Source organism: Oncorhynchus clarkii, chromosome 12, assembly GCF_045791955.1.
Source record: "Oncorhynchus clarkii lewisi isolate Uvic-CL-2024 chromosome 12, UVic_Ocla_1.0, whole genome shotgun sequence".
Classification (NCBI taxonomy): domain Eukaryota; kingdom Metazoa; phylum Chordata; class Actinopteri; order Salmoniformes; family Salmonidae; genus Oncorhynchus; species Oncorhynchus clarkii.
In genome coordinates, this window is record NC_092158.1 from 54,233,460 (window position 1) to 54,255,335 (window position 21,876).

A 21,876-nucleotide genomic window follows, 5' to 3' on the forward strand; every position below is an offset into this window, starting at 1 on the left:
TTGACTTGGCCATTCTAACACCTGGATATGTTTATTTTTGAACCATTCCATTGTAGATTTTGCTTTATGTTTTGGATCATTGTCTTGTTGGAAGACAAATCTCCGTCCCAGTCTCAGGTCTTTTGCAGACTCCATCAGGTTTTCTTCCAGAATGGTCCTGTATTTGTCTCCATCCATCTTCCCATCAATTTGAAGCATCTTCCCTGTCCCTGCTGAAGAAAAGCAGGCCCAAACCATGATGCTGCCACCACCATGTTTGACAGTGGGGATGGTGTGTTCAGGGTGTTGCTTTTACGCCAAACATAACGTTTTGCATTGTTGCCAAAAAGTTCAATTTTGGTTTCATCTGACCAGAGCACCTTCTTCCACATGTTTGGTGTGTCTCCCAGGTGGCTTGTGGCAAACTTTAAACGACACTTTTTATGGATATCTTTAAGAAATGGCTTTCTTCTTGCCACTCTTCCATAAAGGCCAGATTAGTGCAATATACGACTGATTGTTGTCCTATGGACAGAGTCTCCCACCTCAGCTGTAGATCTCTGCAGTTCATCCAGAGTGATCATGGGCCTCTTGGCTGCATCTCTGATCAGTCTTCTCCTTGTATGAGCTGAAAGTTTAGAGGGACGGCCAGGTCTTGGTAGATTTGCAGTGGTCTGATACTCCTTCCATTTCAATATTATCGCTTGCACAGTGCTCCTTGGGATGTTTAAAGCTTGGTAAATATTTTTGTATCCAAATCCGGCTTTAAACTTCTTCACAACAGTATTTCGGACCTGCCTGGTGTGTTCCTTGTTCTTCATGATGCTCTCTGCGCTTTTAACGGACCTCTGAGACTATCACAGTGCAGGTGCATTTATACGGAGACTTGATTACACACAGGTGGATTGTATTTATCATCATTAGTCATTTAGGTCAACATTGGATCATTCAGAGATCCTCACTGAACTTCTGGAGAGAGTTTGCTGCACTGAAAGTGAAGGGGCTGAATAATTTTGCACGCCCAATTTTTCAGTTTTTGATTTGTTAAAAAAGTTTGAAATATCCAATAAATGTCGTTCCACTTCATGATTGTGTCCCACTTGTTGTTGATTCTTCACAAAAAAATACAGTTTTATATCTTTATGTTTGAAGCCTGAAATGTGGCAAAAGGTTGCAAAGTTCAAGGGGACCGAATACTTTCGCAAGGCACTGTATATATATATATATATATATATATATATATATATATATATATATATATATATATGAAATAGAACATTGCCATTCTTTGTTCCCTTATCTCCACATAGTTTTGCAAAAAGGCGTGCACACAGTTGATGTGGTTTGATGTAGTTTACAAAAACAATGTTGAGACCTTGATATTGCACACCCAGCAGAGAATCAGTGATTAGGGGCATCATCGGGCACACATCGAGATACTATAATAAGCAACTAATTGTCAAACCCTGAGCAATATGACATTTAATCGATTACAAATTACATGACCCTCCCCTGGACTAAATAAAAAAAATACTAAACCCTACTAAAAGCATGACCATCCCCCATTTTCCTCTGGGTAACAATTGTGTAAATGTTGACCTCTCCCTTGCTCTCCTTAGTCAGCCACTCTACAAAACATTTTTGAGTGTTAGTTAGTTTATGCATTTTACTAGTTATAAGGTCACCAATGGACCCTCTATTTTACAATGTGCCCCTGCAAATCAGAGAGTCCTCTGAAGATAACAAGTATTATTGACTCATCCAGTAGCCAGATGTAATGAATTGCATCTACAGTGCCTTCAGAAAGTATTCAAACTCCTTGAGTTTTTCCACATTTGGTTGTGTTACAAATTGGGGATGAGGGGTGATTTAATTGTTTTTTTTGTCAACGATATACATAAAATACTCTAATGTCAAAGTGGAAGAAAAATTGTAACTTTTGTAAAAAAATAAATCATTATATACTGTATCTTCATTAGATGAGTATTCAACCCCCTGAGTCACCTAGAATCACCTTTGGCAGTGATTACAGCTGTGAGTTTTTCTGAGTAAGTTTTTTAAAGCTTTCCACAACTGGATTGTGCAAAATTTGCCCATTATTTTCTTCAAGCTCTGTCAAATTGGTTGTTGACAATTGCTAGAGAACCATTTCCAAGCAGATTTCAAGCAAAACAGACGCTCAGGGACAGTCACTGTCTTCTTGGTAAGCAACTACAGTGTAGATTTGGCCTTGTGTTTTAGGTTATTGTCCTGCTGAAAGGTGAGTGAATCTCCCAGTGTCTGGTGGAAAGCAAACTGAACCAGGTATTCCTCAAGAATTTTACCTGTGCTTAGCTCCACTGTTTGTTTTTTATCCTGAAAAACTCCCATCCTTAACGATTACAAGAATACCCATAATATGATGCAACCAGCATTATGCTTGAAAATATGGAGAGTGGTACTCAGTAATGTGTTGTATTAGATTTGCCCCAAACATAACACTTTTTATTTAGAATAAAAATGTAATTGCTTTGCCACATTTTCTGTAGTATTATTTATTATATTATATATTATTATTATTATTATTATTATTATTATTATTATTATATTGTGGAGTAATTAAAATGTTGATCCATCCTCTGTTTTCTCCTACCACATCCATTAAACTTTGTAACTGTTTTAAAGTCACCATTGGCCTCATGGTGAAATATCTGAGCGGTTTCCTTCCTCCTAGGCAACTGAGTTAGCAAGGATCTTTGTCGTGAGTGGGTGTATTGATATACCATCCAAAGTGTAATTAATAACTTCACCATGCTCAAGGAATATTCAATGTCTGCTTTTGTTTTTTTTACCCATCTACCAACAGGTGCCCTTTTTTACGAGGCATTAGAAACCCTCCCTGGTCTTTGCGATTGAATCTGTGTTTGACTGAGGGACCTTACAGATAATTGTATGTATGTGTGGGGTACATAGATGAGGTAGTCATTCAAAAATCATGTTAAACAGCTTTCATTTTTTATTAATTTGTCAGGTATGGTGTGTAGGCCAGTGAAACAAAATCGAAATGTAATCAATTTTAAACTCAGGCTGTAACAAAACAAAATGTGGAAAAAGTCAAGAGGTGTGAATACTTTCTGACATCACTGTGTATATATATATGGGGCGGCAGGTTGCCCAGTGTTTAGAGCGTTTGACTAGTAACTGAAAGGTTGCAAGATCGAATCCCCGAGCCGACAAGGTAAAAATCTGTCGTTCTGCCACTGAACAAGGCAGTTAACCCACTGTTCCTAGGCCGTCATTGAAAATAAGAATTTGTTCTTAACTGACTTGCCTAGTTAAATAAAGGTAAACCATTTTTTTTAAACGATGATTAGAAACAGTATTATGCACCCAGTCCGTCAGAGTATTTATGCTTTATCATTATGGTCTAAGACTGCTACTGAGATACTTAGAACACATACTGTAATGTCCTCCATTGGATCTGGACAAGGCCAGCTGAATCTGGATTTCGAGGAAATACACAAATAATCGCTTTCAAACAGCACTCTGTCTGTCCTCCTGAACCTACTTTCACGTATTACATTTACAGTTCACGCCACCTTTTCACGAGAGGAGTATAACATGTTTTCACGTGAATTTCGAGTTTACATCTGAAAAGCAATCAAGTGAAAATCACATTTGCAGTTTCACATGTAAGAAAACTCCACTTGTGAAAATCTTACTTTCACATGTGGAATTGCAAGTTCACATGTGGGGGTGAATTAGTGTTTTTCTCCTAATGTGAAAAATCCAGCAGCGTTGCAGTTCTTGACACACTCAAACTGGTACGCCTGGCACCTACTACCATACCCCAAAAATATTTAAGTGTCTTGCCCATTCACCCTCTGAATGGCACACATACACAATCCATGTCTCAATTATCTCAAGGCTTAAACATCCTTATTTAACCTGTCTCCTCTCCTTCACCTCTGATTGAAGGGGATTTAACAGGTGACATCAACAAGGGATCGCAGCTTTCACCCGGATTCACCTGGTCAGTCTATGTCAAGGAAAGAGCAGGTGTTCCCTAATGTTTTGTACACTCAGTGTACATGTATGCTTAGCTCTACCACTAGGGAGAGGCATTCAAAGTGTTAATGCTGCACGCTTGCCCCTCTCTTCTTCGTATATTGGTCCATGACCGTTGGGAGAAGCTAAGTGAAAAGAACAGAGAAGCTAGCTCTCCGTGTTTCATTTTTTATCCTGTTTTCTAGTTTGTACACATGGTTACATTTTCAAAATCTAGAGAACATGATTAACTAAACTATGAGTTTTCTGGGCATTTTGATGTATAATTTAATTGTTTTGACTAAGTGAAAAACGAGTGAGATTTTCCCACTTACATGTGTAGTAGCTAAGTAGCTAAGTAGCTCAAATTTGTATGTAAGTCAATGTGAACGTTTCGGATGATTTTTAAAATTTTCGTTTGAAATGTTTTGGCTCTTAAAATCCTTAAGAGTTAATTGACACGTCAATCTAATTAACATAAATACGACATCCCCACCAACATCTGTCTGTTTACGCTCAAGATATCTTTTTTTGTATGGGCTGTATCTGTCTCAATCAACCGCATCCACTTATGTCAACCTTCTGCATCTGTGGTGAATTTGGCAGAGCTAGAGCACTGTTTGTCAGACCAGGAGACCCCCCCCCCCACACACACACACACAGGAAATATTGACACTTTGGGCCCAATTTGGACATTTTCACTTAGTGTACTCACTTTTGTTGCCAGCGGTTTAGACATTAATGGCTGTGTGTTGAGTTATTTTGAGGGGACAGAAAATTTACACTGTTATACAAGCTGTACGCTCACTACTTTACATTGTAGCAAAGTGTCATTTCTTCAGTGTTGTCACATGAAAAGATATACTCAAATATTTACAAAAATGTGAGGGGTGTACTCACTTTTGTGATATACTGTATATACAGCTAAGAAAACTATGCAATGTCAAAACAAGTTGACATTGAGGTTAAAGAAAGTGTGCTTTATCAATTTACTTGATTTTGCTTACCGTTATTTTGGACAAAATCAAGACTTCAATATTCTTGGAAGCTTTTTATGTAAAAATCTTAAATAACAGCTCAATTTGATCAAATTCTTAATTTGTGATCAATTCTTATTAACCATAGCAAATCCTGGGATTCTATTGATTACATTAAATGTTAAATGTTTGACAGCCCTATTTTGAATTGAACAGTAAATATTCAGAGATTAAGAGAAATGTATAATAAATATACAGGTAACTGCCAAAATAAAGCAAACACCAACATAAAGTGTCTTAACCTAGAGCTGCAATCCCGTTAACGGGATTGATATGACAACAGCCAGTGAAAGTGCAGAGCGCCAAATTCAAACAGAAATCTCATAATTAAAATTCCTCAAACATGCATGTATCTTATACCATTTTAAAGGTAATCTTGTTGTTAATTCCACCAAAGTGTCCAATTTCAAATATACTTTACAGCGAAAGCACCACAAACAATTATGTTAGGTCCGTACCTAGTCACAGAAAAACAGTCATTTTTCCAGCCAAATTGAGGAATCACAAAAAGCACAAATAGAGATAAAATGAATCACTAACCTTTGTTGATCTTCATCAGATGACACTCATAGGACTTCATGTTACACAATATGTTTTGTTCGATAAAGTGCATATTTATATAAAAAATAACTCAGTATACATTGGCGTGTTATGTTCACTAGTTCCAAAAACATCCGGTGAAATTTCAGAGAGCCATATCATTTTACAGAAATGCTCATTATAAATGTCGATGAAAATACAATTGTTAAACATGGACAAATAGATACACTTCTCCTTAATGCAACCACTGTGTCAGATTTCAAAAAAGTTTTACGGAAAAATCAAACCATGCAATAATCTGAGTACAGCTTTCAGACAACAAAGCAGCCAAAAAGATATCCGCCATATTGGGTAGTCAACATTAGTCATAAATAGCATTATAAAAAGTCACTTACCTTTGATGATCTTCATCAGAATGCACTCACAGGAATCCCAGTTCCACATGAAATGTTTGATTTGTTCAATAATGTCCATCATTTTTGTTCAAATAGCTACTTTTGTTAGCACGTTTGGTAAACAAGTCCAAAGTCATGAAGCGTGTTCCCTATTTGCAGACAAAATGTCAAAAAGTTCCGTTACTGTCCGTAGAAACATATCAAACGATGTATGGAATCAATCTTTAGGATGTTTTTAACATAAAACTTCAACAATATTCCAACCGGAGAATTCCTTTGTCTTAGGAAAAGCAAAGGAACGCAGCTACCTTTCATGTGAAATGCGGGTGCCCAGCGCGTGACTGCTTGCAGACCTCTGACTCATTCCTCTCTCATTCGGTCCCACTTCACAGTAGAATCCTCAAACAAGTTTCTAAAGACGGTTGACATCTATTGGAAGCCTTAGGAAGTGCAACAACCAATATCCCACTGTGTATTCAATAGGGGCTGGGTTGAAAATTGACCAACCTCAGATTTCCCACTTCCTGTTTTGATTTCCTCTCAGGTTTTGGCCTGCCATATGAGTTCTGTTATACTCAGAGACATCATTCAGTTTTAGAAACTTCAGAGTGTTTTCTATCCCATACTACTAATAATATACATATATTTGCAACTGGGACTGAGGAGCAGGCAGTTTACTCTGGGCACCTCTGGGCACCTCTTGGCACCTTTCATCCAAGCTACTCAGTACTGCCCCTGCAGCCATAAGAAGTTAGTAGGGCGTTGGGCCACCACAAGCCAGAATAGCTTCAATGCACCTTGGCATAGATTCTACAAGTGTCTGGAACTCTGTTGGAGGAATGCAACACCATTCTTACCAAAGCACAAACGTGAAACTTCGAATATCACATGTGAAATGTTGGGAAAGCACATGTGTCTGAGTCATGTGAGAAATCCATGTAAAACCTCACACATAGAGTATGTACGAAAACCACGTATCTGACTCATGAAAAAAAAAAAAAAAAAAAAAAAATTCTTCACATTGGGATTCCTTCATATTTTTTTTTCTGAAGGTAATACCAACCTGACAACCAGCTGGCTTATTGCACAGACACAATCCACCCAATAACTCTTATCAGGTTCACTGATAAGTGCTGAAAAAAGGGACATGCTGCCATCTATCTGCTTCTCAGCTCTATAGTCAGTTTTTCCTCCCAGGTGCCGGTTCATCTTCAATCTCCCTTATAAAAACCCATAAAATTAGCAGTTTCACATGTAAGAAAACTCTAACTGTGGAAATCTCACTTTCATATGTAGAATTTCAGATTCACATTTGGGATTGAAATAATGTTATGGTAGCAATGTTTCTACCGGTGGAATTAGGGTGACCACATTCAAAACGCCCAAATGCAGGAAATAAATATGTGTCACATATGTGGAAAAAAAATTTCAGGAGGGGAAATCACATGTGAAAAATGTACATTTGAAACTTCACTTGTCTGAAAACCACGTGTCTGACCAAAAAACAAAGAAAGGGATTTGTTCACAAATGTCCGAAAACCATGTTTTTTTCACATTATTTATTTTATGCTTTTTTATAAGAGCTCACCCACATGATTCTGAGGTGCCCCAATCCCCTGCTTCAAGTGACTGAAGCAGTGCAATGAAATGCAGAGCGGGATTCATCTGGGCATAAAGCACGCAAGTACACTCCCCAAAAGCATGCTGAAGTGAAAGAGTAAGTCATCGAACATCATAGGCTCTGTCTGTAGAGATGTGAGTGAGTTGGGGGCCTCTCTGATATACTTCCATTAAGCCCCCCCATAGAGGGGTTGTGGTTTGAGAGGAAGCCAATGGTAAAGTAGATCTAGACTAGCTCCTCGGTGTCTGATGATGATAGATTATTCTGCTAAGTAAACTTACCTAAGTTATTATTGAACAAAACCTTTCAGTTCTGCATGGAGAGACAAGACATGGAAATAAAAGAGCATAATGTTGATTTCCAATGTATCTCATTTGAAACTGCCGTAGCCCTACTGCACCAACAGTATAACACCTTACAGATGGTCATTTCACTTTAAATAGAAGCACATGACGTTGTATTTATGATTACAGCCATGGCCTACTTCTGACGGAGTGCACAGAGGTCTCAGGAAGGCCCACTCTCTGAGGAGCAGCAGGTCTTCAGAAATACCACAGGACAACATTAAGTAGAAAAACAAACACTTAGAGTGGATTTTTTTTTTTTAAAGAGGGCAATTGTATCATCTCTTCCATTTACTGTATAGGCCTTTTGAGATAGCCGAGTATCATCCAGCGTAAACCACTGGAGCGGTTTTTAATCATTTGATGAAAGTTACAAAGTGGAGGAATCCATCAAATATTAAAATTGGTGGTAGGTTCTTCTGAAATGAAAGTATCTCTCCTCTCAGTTTTAGTAGGCCTTTCCTGCAGTCAAATGACCTAGTGGCCTCATGGGTGGATGTTGTTAATATTTTTCATAATTTCATAAATAATCAATATTAGAAACACCACATTTTCTGTTTTTTTTATTTCTTTATATGTCAAACGGTTTTGTTATATTTCAGTCTTCTGTGATGTATATAAAGTGTAATATTGGGATGCAAGCACAACATTTTATACATTTCACTTCCTTATCTGACATGGTACAGGTGTCTTCTTTTTAAAGCCCATAACCATGTGTGTGAGGTGTATGCTTTTGTTTCAAAGTAGATTTGTTTTAAGACTACTAAGAAACACTCAGTGTGACCCTGATTTAGCCCACTGCAGTAAAATGTTCTTGTGGGATATTTGGCAATATGAACACCCATTAACAATGACTGCTGGGATGGCCAACCATGTCCAACCAAGTCCAAATCCAAAGAGTGAACTTATATCTAATAAAGTAGTAGCAGTATTACCTTTTGTTATGAAATGGATGCCTAGATAAAGGTATCTTGAACATATTGGTTGGGTACTTTGTGCAATCTTGGCTTATAAAACCAATAGCATTTAGCCCTGTCTGTGAAAAAGTAGGCCTAATTATTTTTTGTATCAATAATTGCCTTGTTCCCCTCAAACACTTATCTCCAAGATAACTATTTCCACTCTCGTATCAACAAATTTAGAGACATTAAGACAGTCTACAACACGTTGAGTTTCAACAAACAGAATGCGCATGTGCACGTGCCGCAAACTGGAGTTGCATGCAAGGTGCCTGTGAGCTGGTGGAGCTGTCCGTGGTCCTGAAATGATTTTTTATTTAAGAGCGTCGAACATAACTGCAAGAGGCGCTGTTGCATAATCAGAATGTTAACAGTTGAGGCAGTAGCTATTTGCCACACCAGACCAGTCAAGTACAATGCAAATGAATGGGCTACTGTTAAGTATTTATTTATATCATCATGGCCTACTATGGTTGACAACACCATGGTCCATTCTTTTGGAGCCTGAAATCGCTTCCGTTTTAAATACTCACAAAACCTATTATGGACTAAGATAATGGAGAAATGATTGCACTCGGATTGGGTGTTGGCTGTTGAAACGTAATCTTGTTGGATAATTTTCAGTTGGCACAAGTTTAACCTATACTGTAATTTTATCAGAGGTCGACATAAAAAAATGTGAAAGGTAGCTTTCAATATACGATATATATATATATATATTTCAGTATATTCCTTTAAGATGATGTAATTATTTATTACTTATTATGGTTTATCCCTGCACCATTGAGGCAACATCAGCTGAGACGTTGTTTTTTTTTACGCTGCACCACCTTGCTTGGAGGGGACGGGGAGAATCGTTTCAGCTCCTCCGACAGCTCCCGCTATGCAGCCTCAGCGCGCCCACAACCATGACACAATTTGTTCCTCCGACCGCTAACAGCACAATCTGAGCACTGGGGGACACAGGACAGGACTCATCAGGGCGGAGTAGATGCAACCTCTGTGAAGTTACTCGTGTTCAAAGGAAGTTAGAGATAAAACGCCGGTGATAACGATATCTTTCCCTTTGGACTTTAGAAGTTGTTGCGAGGAGTTTTTCTATTGAATATGTTGTAGATATATTTGTGCATTTATGTAGAGTATTGGGCCATCTATATAAGCTATTCATTTTGCTCTAGCAAACAGAAGCAAGGCAGCTCATGTTCCGTTTGACAGCGTTTCTATGTGATCTGGCCGTGGGGGTTCTCATGAACCTCAGTCATTTCCCTCGGCAATGTTTTTCTCCCATGGGCAATGGAGGCAGAGCAACTGATGCACGCTGTTGTGGTACACACCTTCGATGCGTCTGTATATCTTTTTGTAGTCTCAAAACACTGTTTTTCTGTTATCTTTTGAGGTGGGTTTCGTGGACATCCACCATTATGCTATTTTTCTAAGACTGCAGCGACTGGTAGGTGAATGACTGACTTTATAAGAATTATTTGTCATAATTTATGTTCAGTGTGTTTAATTTTACATTTTAAACACAAATATACCTTGTTTTAGTACAAGTAAAATAGCAACTTTTGGACATCAATCTACCGTTTCCATCTAAAATTCGGTGGAGTTTTTAGTCAATCATGACGGAAACAATGGCATTGAGTGGAAACTGTAGGACTAACCCTACGTCCAAAGACCAAGGATCTGTTCAGAATAGTTTCCCAGATGTTGTAGAATTAAACGTTGGGGGACAGGTGTATTACACACGTCATGCAACGTTAGTAAGCACCCCGAATTCCTTGCTGGGAAAAATATTCTCACCCAAGAAAGATGCCACTAACGACTTGGCGCGGGACCCTAAGGGACGCTATTTTATCGACAGAGATGGATTTTTATTTCGATATGTTCTGGACTTCCTCAGAGACAAACAAGTTGTACTGCCCGACCATTTTCCAGAGAAGGGGAGGCTTAGGAAAGAGGCGGAGTACTTTCAGTTGTCAGACATGGTCAAACTATTGACCCCCGAAGATTTAAAACACAGTCCAGACGAATACTTCCACAGTGATTTTGAAGATGGTTCTCATGGCAGCGACCACAAGATGTGTCCGCCGTCATCACTGGTCCCGGCGGACAGAAAAAGTGGGTTCATTACAGTTGGTTACAGGGGCTCTTGCACAGTGGGCAGAGAGAGTCAAACTGACGCCAAATTCAGAAGGGTCCCGCGGATTTTGATTTGTGGGAGGGTCGCGTTAGCCAAGGAAGTTTTTGGCGAGACCTTGAATGAGAGTCGAGACCCAGACAGGACACCGGATCGATATACTTCCAGGTTTTACCTGAAGTTCAAACACCTTGAGAGATCATTTGACATCCTGTCAGAGTGTGGTTTCCAGATGGTTGCCTGTAACTCTTCAGTCACAGCGTCCTCCGTGAATCGACACACAGAGGACAAGATCTGGTCAAGTTACACTGAATACATCTTCTATCGTAAGTTGCTTTCGTTTTTACTTTCGTTTCTACCAGGTACCAATGTAACTCTACACACATCCCATGTGAAATAGTCCTCCCAAGTCACCACTAGAAGGCACACTTGCTTTACAAGTTTTCCCCAAGCATTCTGCTTTTGAAGTAGCACTGAGAGTGGTCACACACACACACACACACACACACACACACACACACACACACACACACACACACACACACACACACACACAATATATCATGCATGCACAGAGATAGTCACTCAGTCCCTGTCTGTGTATGAGAGTGTGAGTGCCAGTGATCAATGCTTGCCAAACTGTGTATCTTTTGTGGAAATGGTATGTTCCAATCCACTCCATGAAAAACACAACTGAATATAGCCTACTACAAATTGAGCAACAGAATGTGTAGTTTGAATGCCGGTATGCGTTGAGGACATGTCTGTCTGCCCACTCAAGAACTAATCTAGTTTGAGTTCACTCCTTTTAATTGCACTCTTACTGCTCTGTTGTATTCCCCCAAGGGTCTAAACCCACTTGTTCCCAGAAACTCCTACCTGGGAAGTGCTATTCATCTTCCATACTGAGTGCGCTGTGGCCTCTCTTCATTTCTCTCCAAGCCTTCATTTTGAGGCATTGTAAGATGTAAGATGATGGGTTTTATAAGGGCTCTCAAAATATTTTATGGTGCAACAAAATACCACATATACTCAGAGGTGACAGTATATGAGGTGTTCCTTGGCTGCATAGGCCCTGCCAAAAGGTAGAACGCAAAGCAAGCTCATACTGCGACTGCATTCCACTCTGAGCTCATAAAACATATTGAGACAAGATTTTCTCAAGTATATACAGTATACTGTAGATTCTTCTGTGTCATTTCCCTGAAGAATTTGCAAGGAGATGCTATTAGATTACCAATAAGCACTGTATGTTGGGAGCATATTAAGTTCCCTGATTAACAGGTGCAACAATTTAGAGATTATTCCTTCAGAAAAGGAGTAGATACAATTCCACGACAGCTAAACCTGTGTCACGACTCATGCAGTTCAGATGAGTAGCATGCACTTGACACTGTCTGGTCTCTGTACTACACAAACACACATTCTAGTGATACCATGTATATTTGTCGATGAGAGTAAGCTCCAAAGACCTATCCTTGTTTACAGTGAAATAACATTGCTTTGCGGATCCCGTCAACCAATATTTTGCTGTGAGTGCACACAGGAAGTTTGTAAAGGTTGAAGGCACGCAGTGAAATCAATGAAGTCAGTGACAGCCTCTTGTTTGTCTGCTCACCCTCTCTGCCTCCCTAGCACGCTCCTGCTCCCCCGTCGCCCCTGGCAGAGCGCACCAGTTGCCTTTTATAGGCCTCGCTGCTCCGTCTCGGTGTCTGCGTCGCCTGCTATCCACGGCAGTCACATTTATTTACCAATTTGTCGCATGGTTAGAGTGATTGATAATCAATCATTATCAGTGACAGTCGGAGGACTCACTGCTGGGACCTGCATGCCGAAGACATAGTAAATCATGCAATCATTTTTGGGGGCAAAATAATAATTTCTAAACCGTTTGCCTGGGTCCTTCCTCTTGACGTAAATAAATACAAAAAATTATTACATTACAGAAAATGTGGTCATTGCGAATGCCGTTTCATATGGTGATGGTAAGTCATGTGTGACAAAGAACACTATTAGCTTAGTATACACAAATTAACAATTCTCCTGTAATGTGTAGCGGTAGGTGGGAAGACACATTCAAGGCCTTTGCGCCTTTCCAGAGTGGCACCACACAAACACACCTGCACCGGTTTCAGCTTGAACAACTGCAAAAAGTAATACATCAAGCGTTTCGCAGTAAAACTTTGGTGTGACATTTTAGGAAGGGGCACAATGCTGTTTGCCTGTTTAAACCGATTTGCTTAGCTGGAGATGGGGCGTGACAGCTCAAAGGCTGCGTTTCATAGGTGCAGCTGCTTCCCAGTCCAGTCTGTCAGGGGAGCTGCCACTGATCCCAAAGTCTGCATTATTCAGACAGAACCAGGGAGGGAGGGTTGAGGAGAGAGGAAGGATATCGGGGAAAGATGGACTGGATTATCTGGCTGTTCCTTGACCTGCTCTCCAAACTGTTTAGTGACTGCAATCCCAGGCCCCAAGGGAGTCCTAGGAACTCTGGAGCTGCTGTGCATTTGACTAAGAAAGACCTGTTGAGGGAGAGATTACATAGTCCAAAAAAAACCTTCTTCCATCTCTTTATCAATCCATTTTCTGGATTGAAACGGCGGATGCTTCGGCTATTGTGAGTAAGTAAGTGCTCTGTGGTGCCGCAGATAATAGCACAAAGAGCTGCTGGAGCGACTCTTCACAAGCACACTGATGCTGCAATGCATAGCATAACACTGGGCACTAAGTTTGGGCAGGGTATGGAAAATAACGTAAGCATTTGTTTAAAAAAAAGTCTAAATCATCTCAATGATAATTTCTGGGAAATTTGCATATATACAATTTTGGGGAGATTATGTTTGTCTTATTGCATTATTGAATGTCTGTTGAGGTTGGAGTAGGTGCTAATCCGTAAAGAAAATGATGAAGTCGATAAATCTTATTTAGCAAGAAATGTCATCTTAAAACCACGGTAGAACATGTCACCAACCTCAAGCCAGAGGCTACCCATAAGAATAACAAAGGAAACCTTTTAATGTGGGTATATCCATGATGATGAGACTTTTCCTTATAATACTGACTGACCCCCATACCCATCAAATTTAAAGCTGCAATATGTAACCTTTTGGGTGACCAAAAAATATTCACATGGAAATATGACTGATAGATCTGTCATTCTCATTTCATTTTTGCATCTTTCGGTTTTGTACACCAGCTTCAAACGGTTGAAAAGGCAATATTTTTGTTATTTGGAAAATATATTTCACAGCGGTTTAGATGGTACAATGATTCTCTACCCTATACTTGCTTGTTTTGTCACTTAAACTGAAATTAGGCGAACTATTAGAATTTTAGCAACCAGGATATGGTGGAGCGATTTCTGCATAGTGAGGAGTTACTCTCGTTACTCTCGTCATAAATCTAGAGAAAAGAAGTGCAATGGGCCCACCAACGAAAAATGAGCCTCATTCAGAAAGAGATTATTGTCCCCGCTCACTTAAACACATTTACTTAGATATGCAATTTTCTTTGCTTTGGTATGTTGAATAATTTCTGCCTACTATGCAACTGTGAGGGAGGTTCTTGAGATAGAAAAATGTAACACTTGTGGGACCAATATACATTTTCTGAAATGATGTATATGCTGTAGATACGGTGTCTTATTGTTCAATGGCTGGGGCAGGATAATATTTTTTTAATTTTTTTATTTATTCAATAGAATCTCAATCTCGACACCTCAGTTGTTCTTCATTTGTGGCATAGCTTCACATCCATGTCTTACGTATATAACAAATGCAAATAATTCACTCTATACTACAGCTTGATGACCTGTGGGAATGTTGACATGGATTTTAAGATTCTAGTAAGAATTACAGCCCTTAATCCTGAAACCTGAGCTCCATATGTATCTGTGACCAGAGGCATGTGGTATTATGGCTGTATAGCACATGCTGAAATACATTTATTTCTTCTTTACTTCTTCACTTTTTATAATCCCATGGATGACAGATATTGTGGTTTGTAGTCTCACTGTGTGTGTTGGTCATAGTAAGCTACTGGTGACAGGTGACAGTTTTGATACTCATCTCTGCATCCTGGATCAAAAGGTTGGCTGGACTTCGCTAAAGGCCCATATATCTCTACATGATTCCCTTTTTTTTTTTACAAGGCCCTACTTCATAAACTCCCATCTTATCTAGCATTGCTGTTGACATATAGACAGCTGAGTTGCCTAACTTGTTCACAGGATTGGCTAACTCTTGAGGTTCCGAAGGGTCTCCACCGAGCTACACTGTAGGTAAAGCTGCTTTGATTTTTAAAGCACCGTGTTGCTGGAACAAAATTCTGAATACATTTCACCTTAATGTTCTGCTGCCGCTAGGCCAGTTTAGAGTATTGATTGTGGACTTATTTGTGTAGGAATGTAACAGTTTATCGAGGTGATTTGTGATGTTTTACTTGTGCTTCACAGGACTGTAGTTTTGTGTTTTAATGTGTATTCTTTGTATATTTTGTGTATAATGTGTATATTTGTGTTGTATTGTGCAGGGCACATTTGGAAAAAGAGACCTAGGTCTCAATATGTTTTCCCTTTTAAAATAAAGGTAAACAAAATAATAATACAGTTTTTCTCAATTGCTAAAACACAAATTCTGAAAACTTGCTCCATTTCCTACAAACATTAAACACAAAACCTCATCTTCAAGCACTATTTACATAACCTCTTACTCCTATTGCAAAATGAAACATTCTCCTCAAAACAGTTTTACCTGTGTTCAAAATCAAACACTGCTCTCAAATCGTAAACAAAGTGATCAAAATGATATACACTCTTAAGCAGTCAGTAAACAATACACCGGAAAATAGAAAACACATTGTTCAAAACATACAATTCTCAGGGAGAAGTACATTTTTATTCATATTTTTCCGTCATTGTCTTTTGATGAACGAAAACATGTTCTATCATAGTAGCTCAAAATTGATCAGAAATTACTACTCTGCTTTGCAATTTTGTTTTTTGTTCTTCCTCCTCCTTGTACCCCTATTTTTACAGTACTGTACCCTGCATCTCACAAACTTGTCCTTTGTCTCTGTGATACTGTAATTCTGGTTCTTTGTTGATATGAACCTGCAACCAGTCAAAATCTATTGAATAGTCAGTACTGTTAATAAATGGAAAGCACAATGTTCAGGGCCATACAGTATACAGCCTACAATACACTGTACTACAGTATCCATTCTCAGACTTTCTCCTTCCCACCTTCAACAACCTGTTTGCTCTCTAAACTGGCTTATATTGGTTGTGTCGCATCATTTGAAACAGGTTCAATCAATGACATATGTTCTCTAATTGAATTTGATTGTTGCCACTTGTGTTTACCAGTATGGATGACATGTGCATTAGAGTGCAGAATGTGTTTTGAGAATGAGAATGTGTTTAGAGTTTTGCTGAAAAGTCCAAGTGAGATCTGCAAATTGTGTTTTACCATTTGAAATGGTTTAAGGTATTGACAACAGACTGCATAATTAGCTAAATGAGTCCAGGCAACTGAGAACTTTGTTCAGCCAATGGGTTTTAGTGTTTTAGCAATTGAGAAAAACTGTAATACATATGTGCCCGCCTTGAAGGTCCCCTTACAAGGCTTACATGCTTCAAAGAGCTAGATACTTGAGCCTTTAGATACAAATCCTATGTACTCTGAATTTCTCATCCCTTGTGTTACACTTAACAAACATATGGAATATTTCATGTGTTTGCATCAGGACTCAGGAGGCAATGATGTACTGGCTTTAGAACCTGTTATTTCAATACTATGAGAAGTCGGCAGGGCCATGGTAAATTGTCTCACTGGGTAAATGTGAAGATGCCCCAGAGGTATGCCACTAATTGTGAGATCAGCATGTTCAGCTCTGTGTGTGTGAGAGTGAGAGTGAGAGTGAGAGAGAGAGAGAATCTCTGAATCTCATGTTAGACAATTAGTGATGTTACAGGCTGACATTTCAGTGCAGAGCTACCCTTTATTAACCATTACGCCTCTCGCGTAATAAACCTTGCACACGTACAAAAGTTTTCAAGCAGAAGTTGGCACTTATAAAATGTGAACTTGAGAATGTGCTCACCTCCTGCAAACTTTAGACTATGCATATGCTCATCTGCTAGTGGTGGAAATATTCTATTTCAAGCTGGCAAGTACAGTAGGTATTTTTGTTTAAATGGGAGATATGATGAAAAGCTTATTCATAAAAAAATAAAAACAGGAAAAACATATTAACAAGAATGCAACCATTATCCATTAGTGAGAAGAGCGAAACATCTATGTGTTTTATGTTTAAAATCTTAAATAATTAGACATAGGAATCTTAGAATTAGACGTATGAAACGTTTTTCCTATTTTATTTTCAGAACCATTGCAGAATATATTCCTCACCTTTTCTGTCTTTGATGGGTTCATATTCCCGAAGAGGCCATACTACAAATTACCATGCACATCTCTCATGTAATTGCACCTCATAAATAGATAGACTATATGTAGTTCAAGTTTTGCAATATCATAGTCAGAGCGGTTTATAATGACGGTATACATTCACATTTACATTGGAGTAGGCCTATGTATCAAGTTTCAAGTTTTTATTGTCATGTGCACAAGTAGCCTAGAGTGAAATGCCTTTCTTGCTTGCTCTTTCCCAACAATGCAGTAATCAATATCAGTAGTAATATAATATTTTTTAAATAAAAAGTCAAGTTGAACAAAAACACACTAGAATTGTAACTGTAACTACTGTGAGTACTGTAATGGACTTTTGTTTTGTAGCCTGTCCTACAATTTTTCTGAATTTGTGGGCAGTCCATCATATTTAGGTTGGGGGAAAAGTCGATATAAACCATTGTTGAATTCAAATGTTCTGCTGACAGGTCCACAACAATTTGCCATTGTTTTCTCATTCAGAAACGGAAAGTAGTTTATGTACAATATTTGTCAGTATGAGTCAGCTACAGTATTGTTGTGTGATAAGAGCACGGCATCATTGCCTATTTAATCTTAGAGCCTTTACCAAGGCGGGACATTTAAACCCAATAATCTATTGCTAAAATAAATATTGAACACAATGTATTTTTACATGCCGTGGCCTAATGCTAATATTTCCAAATTATATAGCAAATAAAGGCTGTCATTGTCACCATAAAAGGTGAATGGAGGCATTTTTTTTAACCTTTATTTAACTAGGCAAGTCAGTTAAGAACAAATTCTTATTTTCAATGACGGCCTAGGAACAGTGGGTTAACTGCCTGTTCAGGGGCAGAATGACAGATTTGTACCTTGTCAGCTAAGGATTTGAACTTGCAACCTTCCGGTTACCAATCCAACGCGCTAACCACTAGGCTACCCTGCCGCCCCTGCATAGGCTTACGACAGGTCTGATTTATAATGGGAATCATGCGGCAAGTTTATAAATCTCACGCCTGATTTTTCAGAAATTGCGCACGCAGATATTTTGTGTGAAATTTACGCAAAAGTTATAAATGAGGCCCCTGGACCCTCAGCAAATAGCCTGCAATACAGAAATGGTCAACACTGTTTAAGCTTTTAAAACGATAAAACAGTGAGATAAGAACAGATACATAAATAAACAAAAGTATGTGGACACCCCTTCAAAGGTTTCAGCCACACTCATTGCTGACAGGTGTATATCTCCATAGACAAACATTGGAAGTAGAATGGCCTCACTGAAGACCTCAGTGACATTTAACGTGCCACCTTTTCAACAAGTCAGTTCGTCAAATGTCTGTCCTGCTAGAGCTGCCCCTGGTCAACTGTAAGTGCTGTTATTGTGAAGTGGAAACATCTAGGAGCAACAACGGCACAACCGTGAAGTGGTAGGCAAACACGAGCACTAAGTGCTGAAGTGCGTACAGCGTCAAAATTGACTGTCCTGGGTTGCAGCATTCACTACAGAGTTCCAAACTCTGTAGCAACGTCATCACCAGAACTGTTCGCCGGGAGCTTCGTGAAATGGGTTTCCATGGCCTGACCCCAGCCTAAGGTCACCATACGCAATGCCAAGCGTTGGTTGGAGTGGTGCAAATCTCTCCGCCATTGGACTCTGGAGCAGTGGAAACTTCTCTGGAGTGATGAATCACGCTTCACCATCTGGCAGTCCGACGGACTAATTTGGGTTTGGCGAAATTCAGGAGAACACCTGTTCTCCTGTCCGAATGCATAGTGCCAACTCAAAAGTTTGGTGGAGGAGGAATAAGGGTCTGGGGCTGGTTTTCATGGTTCGGGCTAGGTCCCTTAGTTTCCTTGAAGGGAAATTAAAACATACAGCATACAATGACATTCTAGACGATCCTGTGCTTCCAACTTTGTGGCACCAGTTTGGGGAAGGCCCTTTCCTGTTTCAGCATGACAATTCCCCTGTGCACAAAGTGAGGTCCATAGAGAAATGGTTTGTCGAGATCGGTGTGGAAGAACTTGACTGGCCTGCACAGAGCCCTGACCTCAACCCCATCGAACACCTTTGGGATGAATTGGAATGCCTACTGCGCTCCAGGCCTAATCGCCCAACATCAGTGCCTGACCTCACTAACGCTCTTGTGGCTGAGAACCCGCAGCAATGTTCCAACATCTACTGGAAAGCCTTCCCAGAAGAGTGGAGGCTGTAATAGCAACAAAGGGGGGACCAACCCCATTTTAATATCCATGGTTTTGGAATGAGATGTTTGACTAGCCGGTGCCCACATACTTTTAGTCATGTAGTGTACGTGCTAAACCCATATAGTGTAATGATCTGTCCTAATCTGTAGCATTGTCCTGATTTATACTGCACCAAGGCCAATTTAAGGAAACCTTTATCATTATGTTTTCAGCTTTCCCTCCTGTCTAAAACACAATATTGAGTGGCATTTTGTGCTCAGCTCCTCCCCATATCCTCCTCTTCATGTCTGGTTTCCCTTGAACTCCTACAGAGGGTGAACTATTTCCTCGTGCTTGCAGAGACAGACATAATGCTAACAGCCACACAGCCTGCTGCATTAGTAGTTCCAGAATAGGTTTGTCTCATTTCCAGGCAGCATCATTCACTGTCTAACTAGACTAGGACCTACAAAAGAGATGCACTCTGCAATCAAGGGAGTTTAATGTCCACTCTATTTTTGGAGCGTTTGTGCTCTTTTTGCAGCATTTAGAGCATGAAAACACTGTGCAGATAGATAGCTCGGCCGAGTGTCCTCTCCAGTATTGGAGTATGCTGCATATCCATAGATATATATTTTTTACTTCACCTGAATCATACAGAGCCAGGGTGCTGTTATTTTACTCTCCTCCAGTGCAATGCTTCATTACCTCGTTATTTTCCCCTTAGCAGTTACGGGTGCTGTTCTACTTCACACAGATACTCTCTGCCATATTGCTAATGCTGCTCTATAATGCAAGCTTACCAAATAAATGTATGTAGTGAACCGTACATTTGCATATTGTTTAAGTTAACGAACACCAAAGACCAATGTTTCGAACCTTGCTTGCGCTAATGAATTTCTTTACTGTATCTTGGTTCCTTGTAATATGATGTTGGGTTTCATGAAGTCACTTCTGCAATGGGAAGGGGAAAAGGATCACAGTGTCCTCTGACCCAACTCCTTGTGTGCTGATGATTTGGGTCATGACAGAGCCAGGCAGGCAGAGGGATTCCCTGGTGTGTTTACTCAGAAGACATGCTGCCCTCCCTAGCCCTGACGCTAAAGGTCAACATCCAGGTCAGAAAGAAAACGTCCGCAGAATGAGAAAGGAGTGAGACATAATATTGTCATGGCTTTATAATATTATGTACAGTACCAGTCCAAAGTTTGGACACACCTACTCATTCAAGGGTTTTTCTTTGTTTTTATCAATTTCTGCATTGTAGAATAATAGCAAATACATCAAAACTATGAAATAACACATATTGTATAAAATAGTATTTATATACGTATATATTTTGTATTTTAGATTCTTCAAAGTAGCCACCCTTTGCCTTGATGGCAGCTTTGCACACTCTTGGCATTCTCTCAACCAGCTTCACCTGGAATGCTTTTTCAACAGTCTTGAAGGAGTTCCCACATATGCTGAAGACTTGTTGGCTGCTTTTCCAGCACTCTGCGGTGCAACTCATCCCAAACCATCTCAATTGGGTTGAGGTCGGGTGATTGTGGAGGCCAGGTCATCTGATGCAGCACTCCATCACTCTCCTTCTTGGTCAAATAGCCCTTACACAGCCTGGAGGTGTGTTGGGTCATTTTCCTGTTGAAAAACAAATGATAGTCCCATTAAGCACAAACCAGATGGGATTTTGTGTTGCTGCAGAATACTGTGGTAGGCATGCTAGTTAAGTGTGCCTTGAATTCTAAATAAACCACTGACAATGTCACCAGAAAAGCACCCTCACACCATCAAACCTCCTCCATGCTTCACGGTGGGAACCATACATTACAGAGATCATCTGTTCACCTAGTCTGTGTCACAAAGACGGTTGGAACCAAAAATATAAAATTTGGACTCATCAGACCAAAGGACAGATTTCCACTGGTCTAATGTCCATTGCTCATGTTTCTTGGCCCAAGAAAGTCTCGTCTTATTATTGGTATCCTTTAGTAGGGGTTTCTCTGTAGCAATTCGACCATGAAGGCCTGATTCACGCAGTCTCCTCTGAACCGTTGATGTTGAGATGTGTCTGTTACTTGAACTCTGTGAAGCATTTATTTGGGCTGCAATTTCTGAGGCTGGTAACTCTAATGAACTTATTCTAGGCAGCAGAGGTAACTCTGGGTCTTCCTTTCCTGTGGCGGTCCTCATGACAGCCAGTTTTATCATTGCGCTTGA

General features: G+C 39.7%; 1 protein-coding gene across 3 annotated transcripts in view; it reads left to right on the top strand.

Moving 5' to 3' along the window:
- The first annotated feature begins 10,520 nt into the window (after positions 1–10,520).
- The window catches only part of LOC139420819 (BTB/POZ domain-containing protein KCTD16-like), a 93,298-nt gene continuing 81,942 nt past the window's right edge, over positions 10,521–21,876 (top strand). Inside the window, exon 1 of one of the 3 annotated variants that reach the window (XM_071171124.1) lies at positions 10,521–11,364. In XM_071171124.1, coding sequence (XP_071027225.1) covers positions 10,521–11,364 — 844 coding nt within the window. Of the gene's footprint in view, positions 11,378–21,876 lie in introns of all 3 variants that reach the window. The other 2 variants (XM_071171126.1, XM_071171125.1) reach the window with 2 other exon arrangements.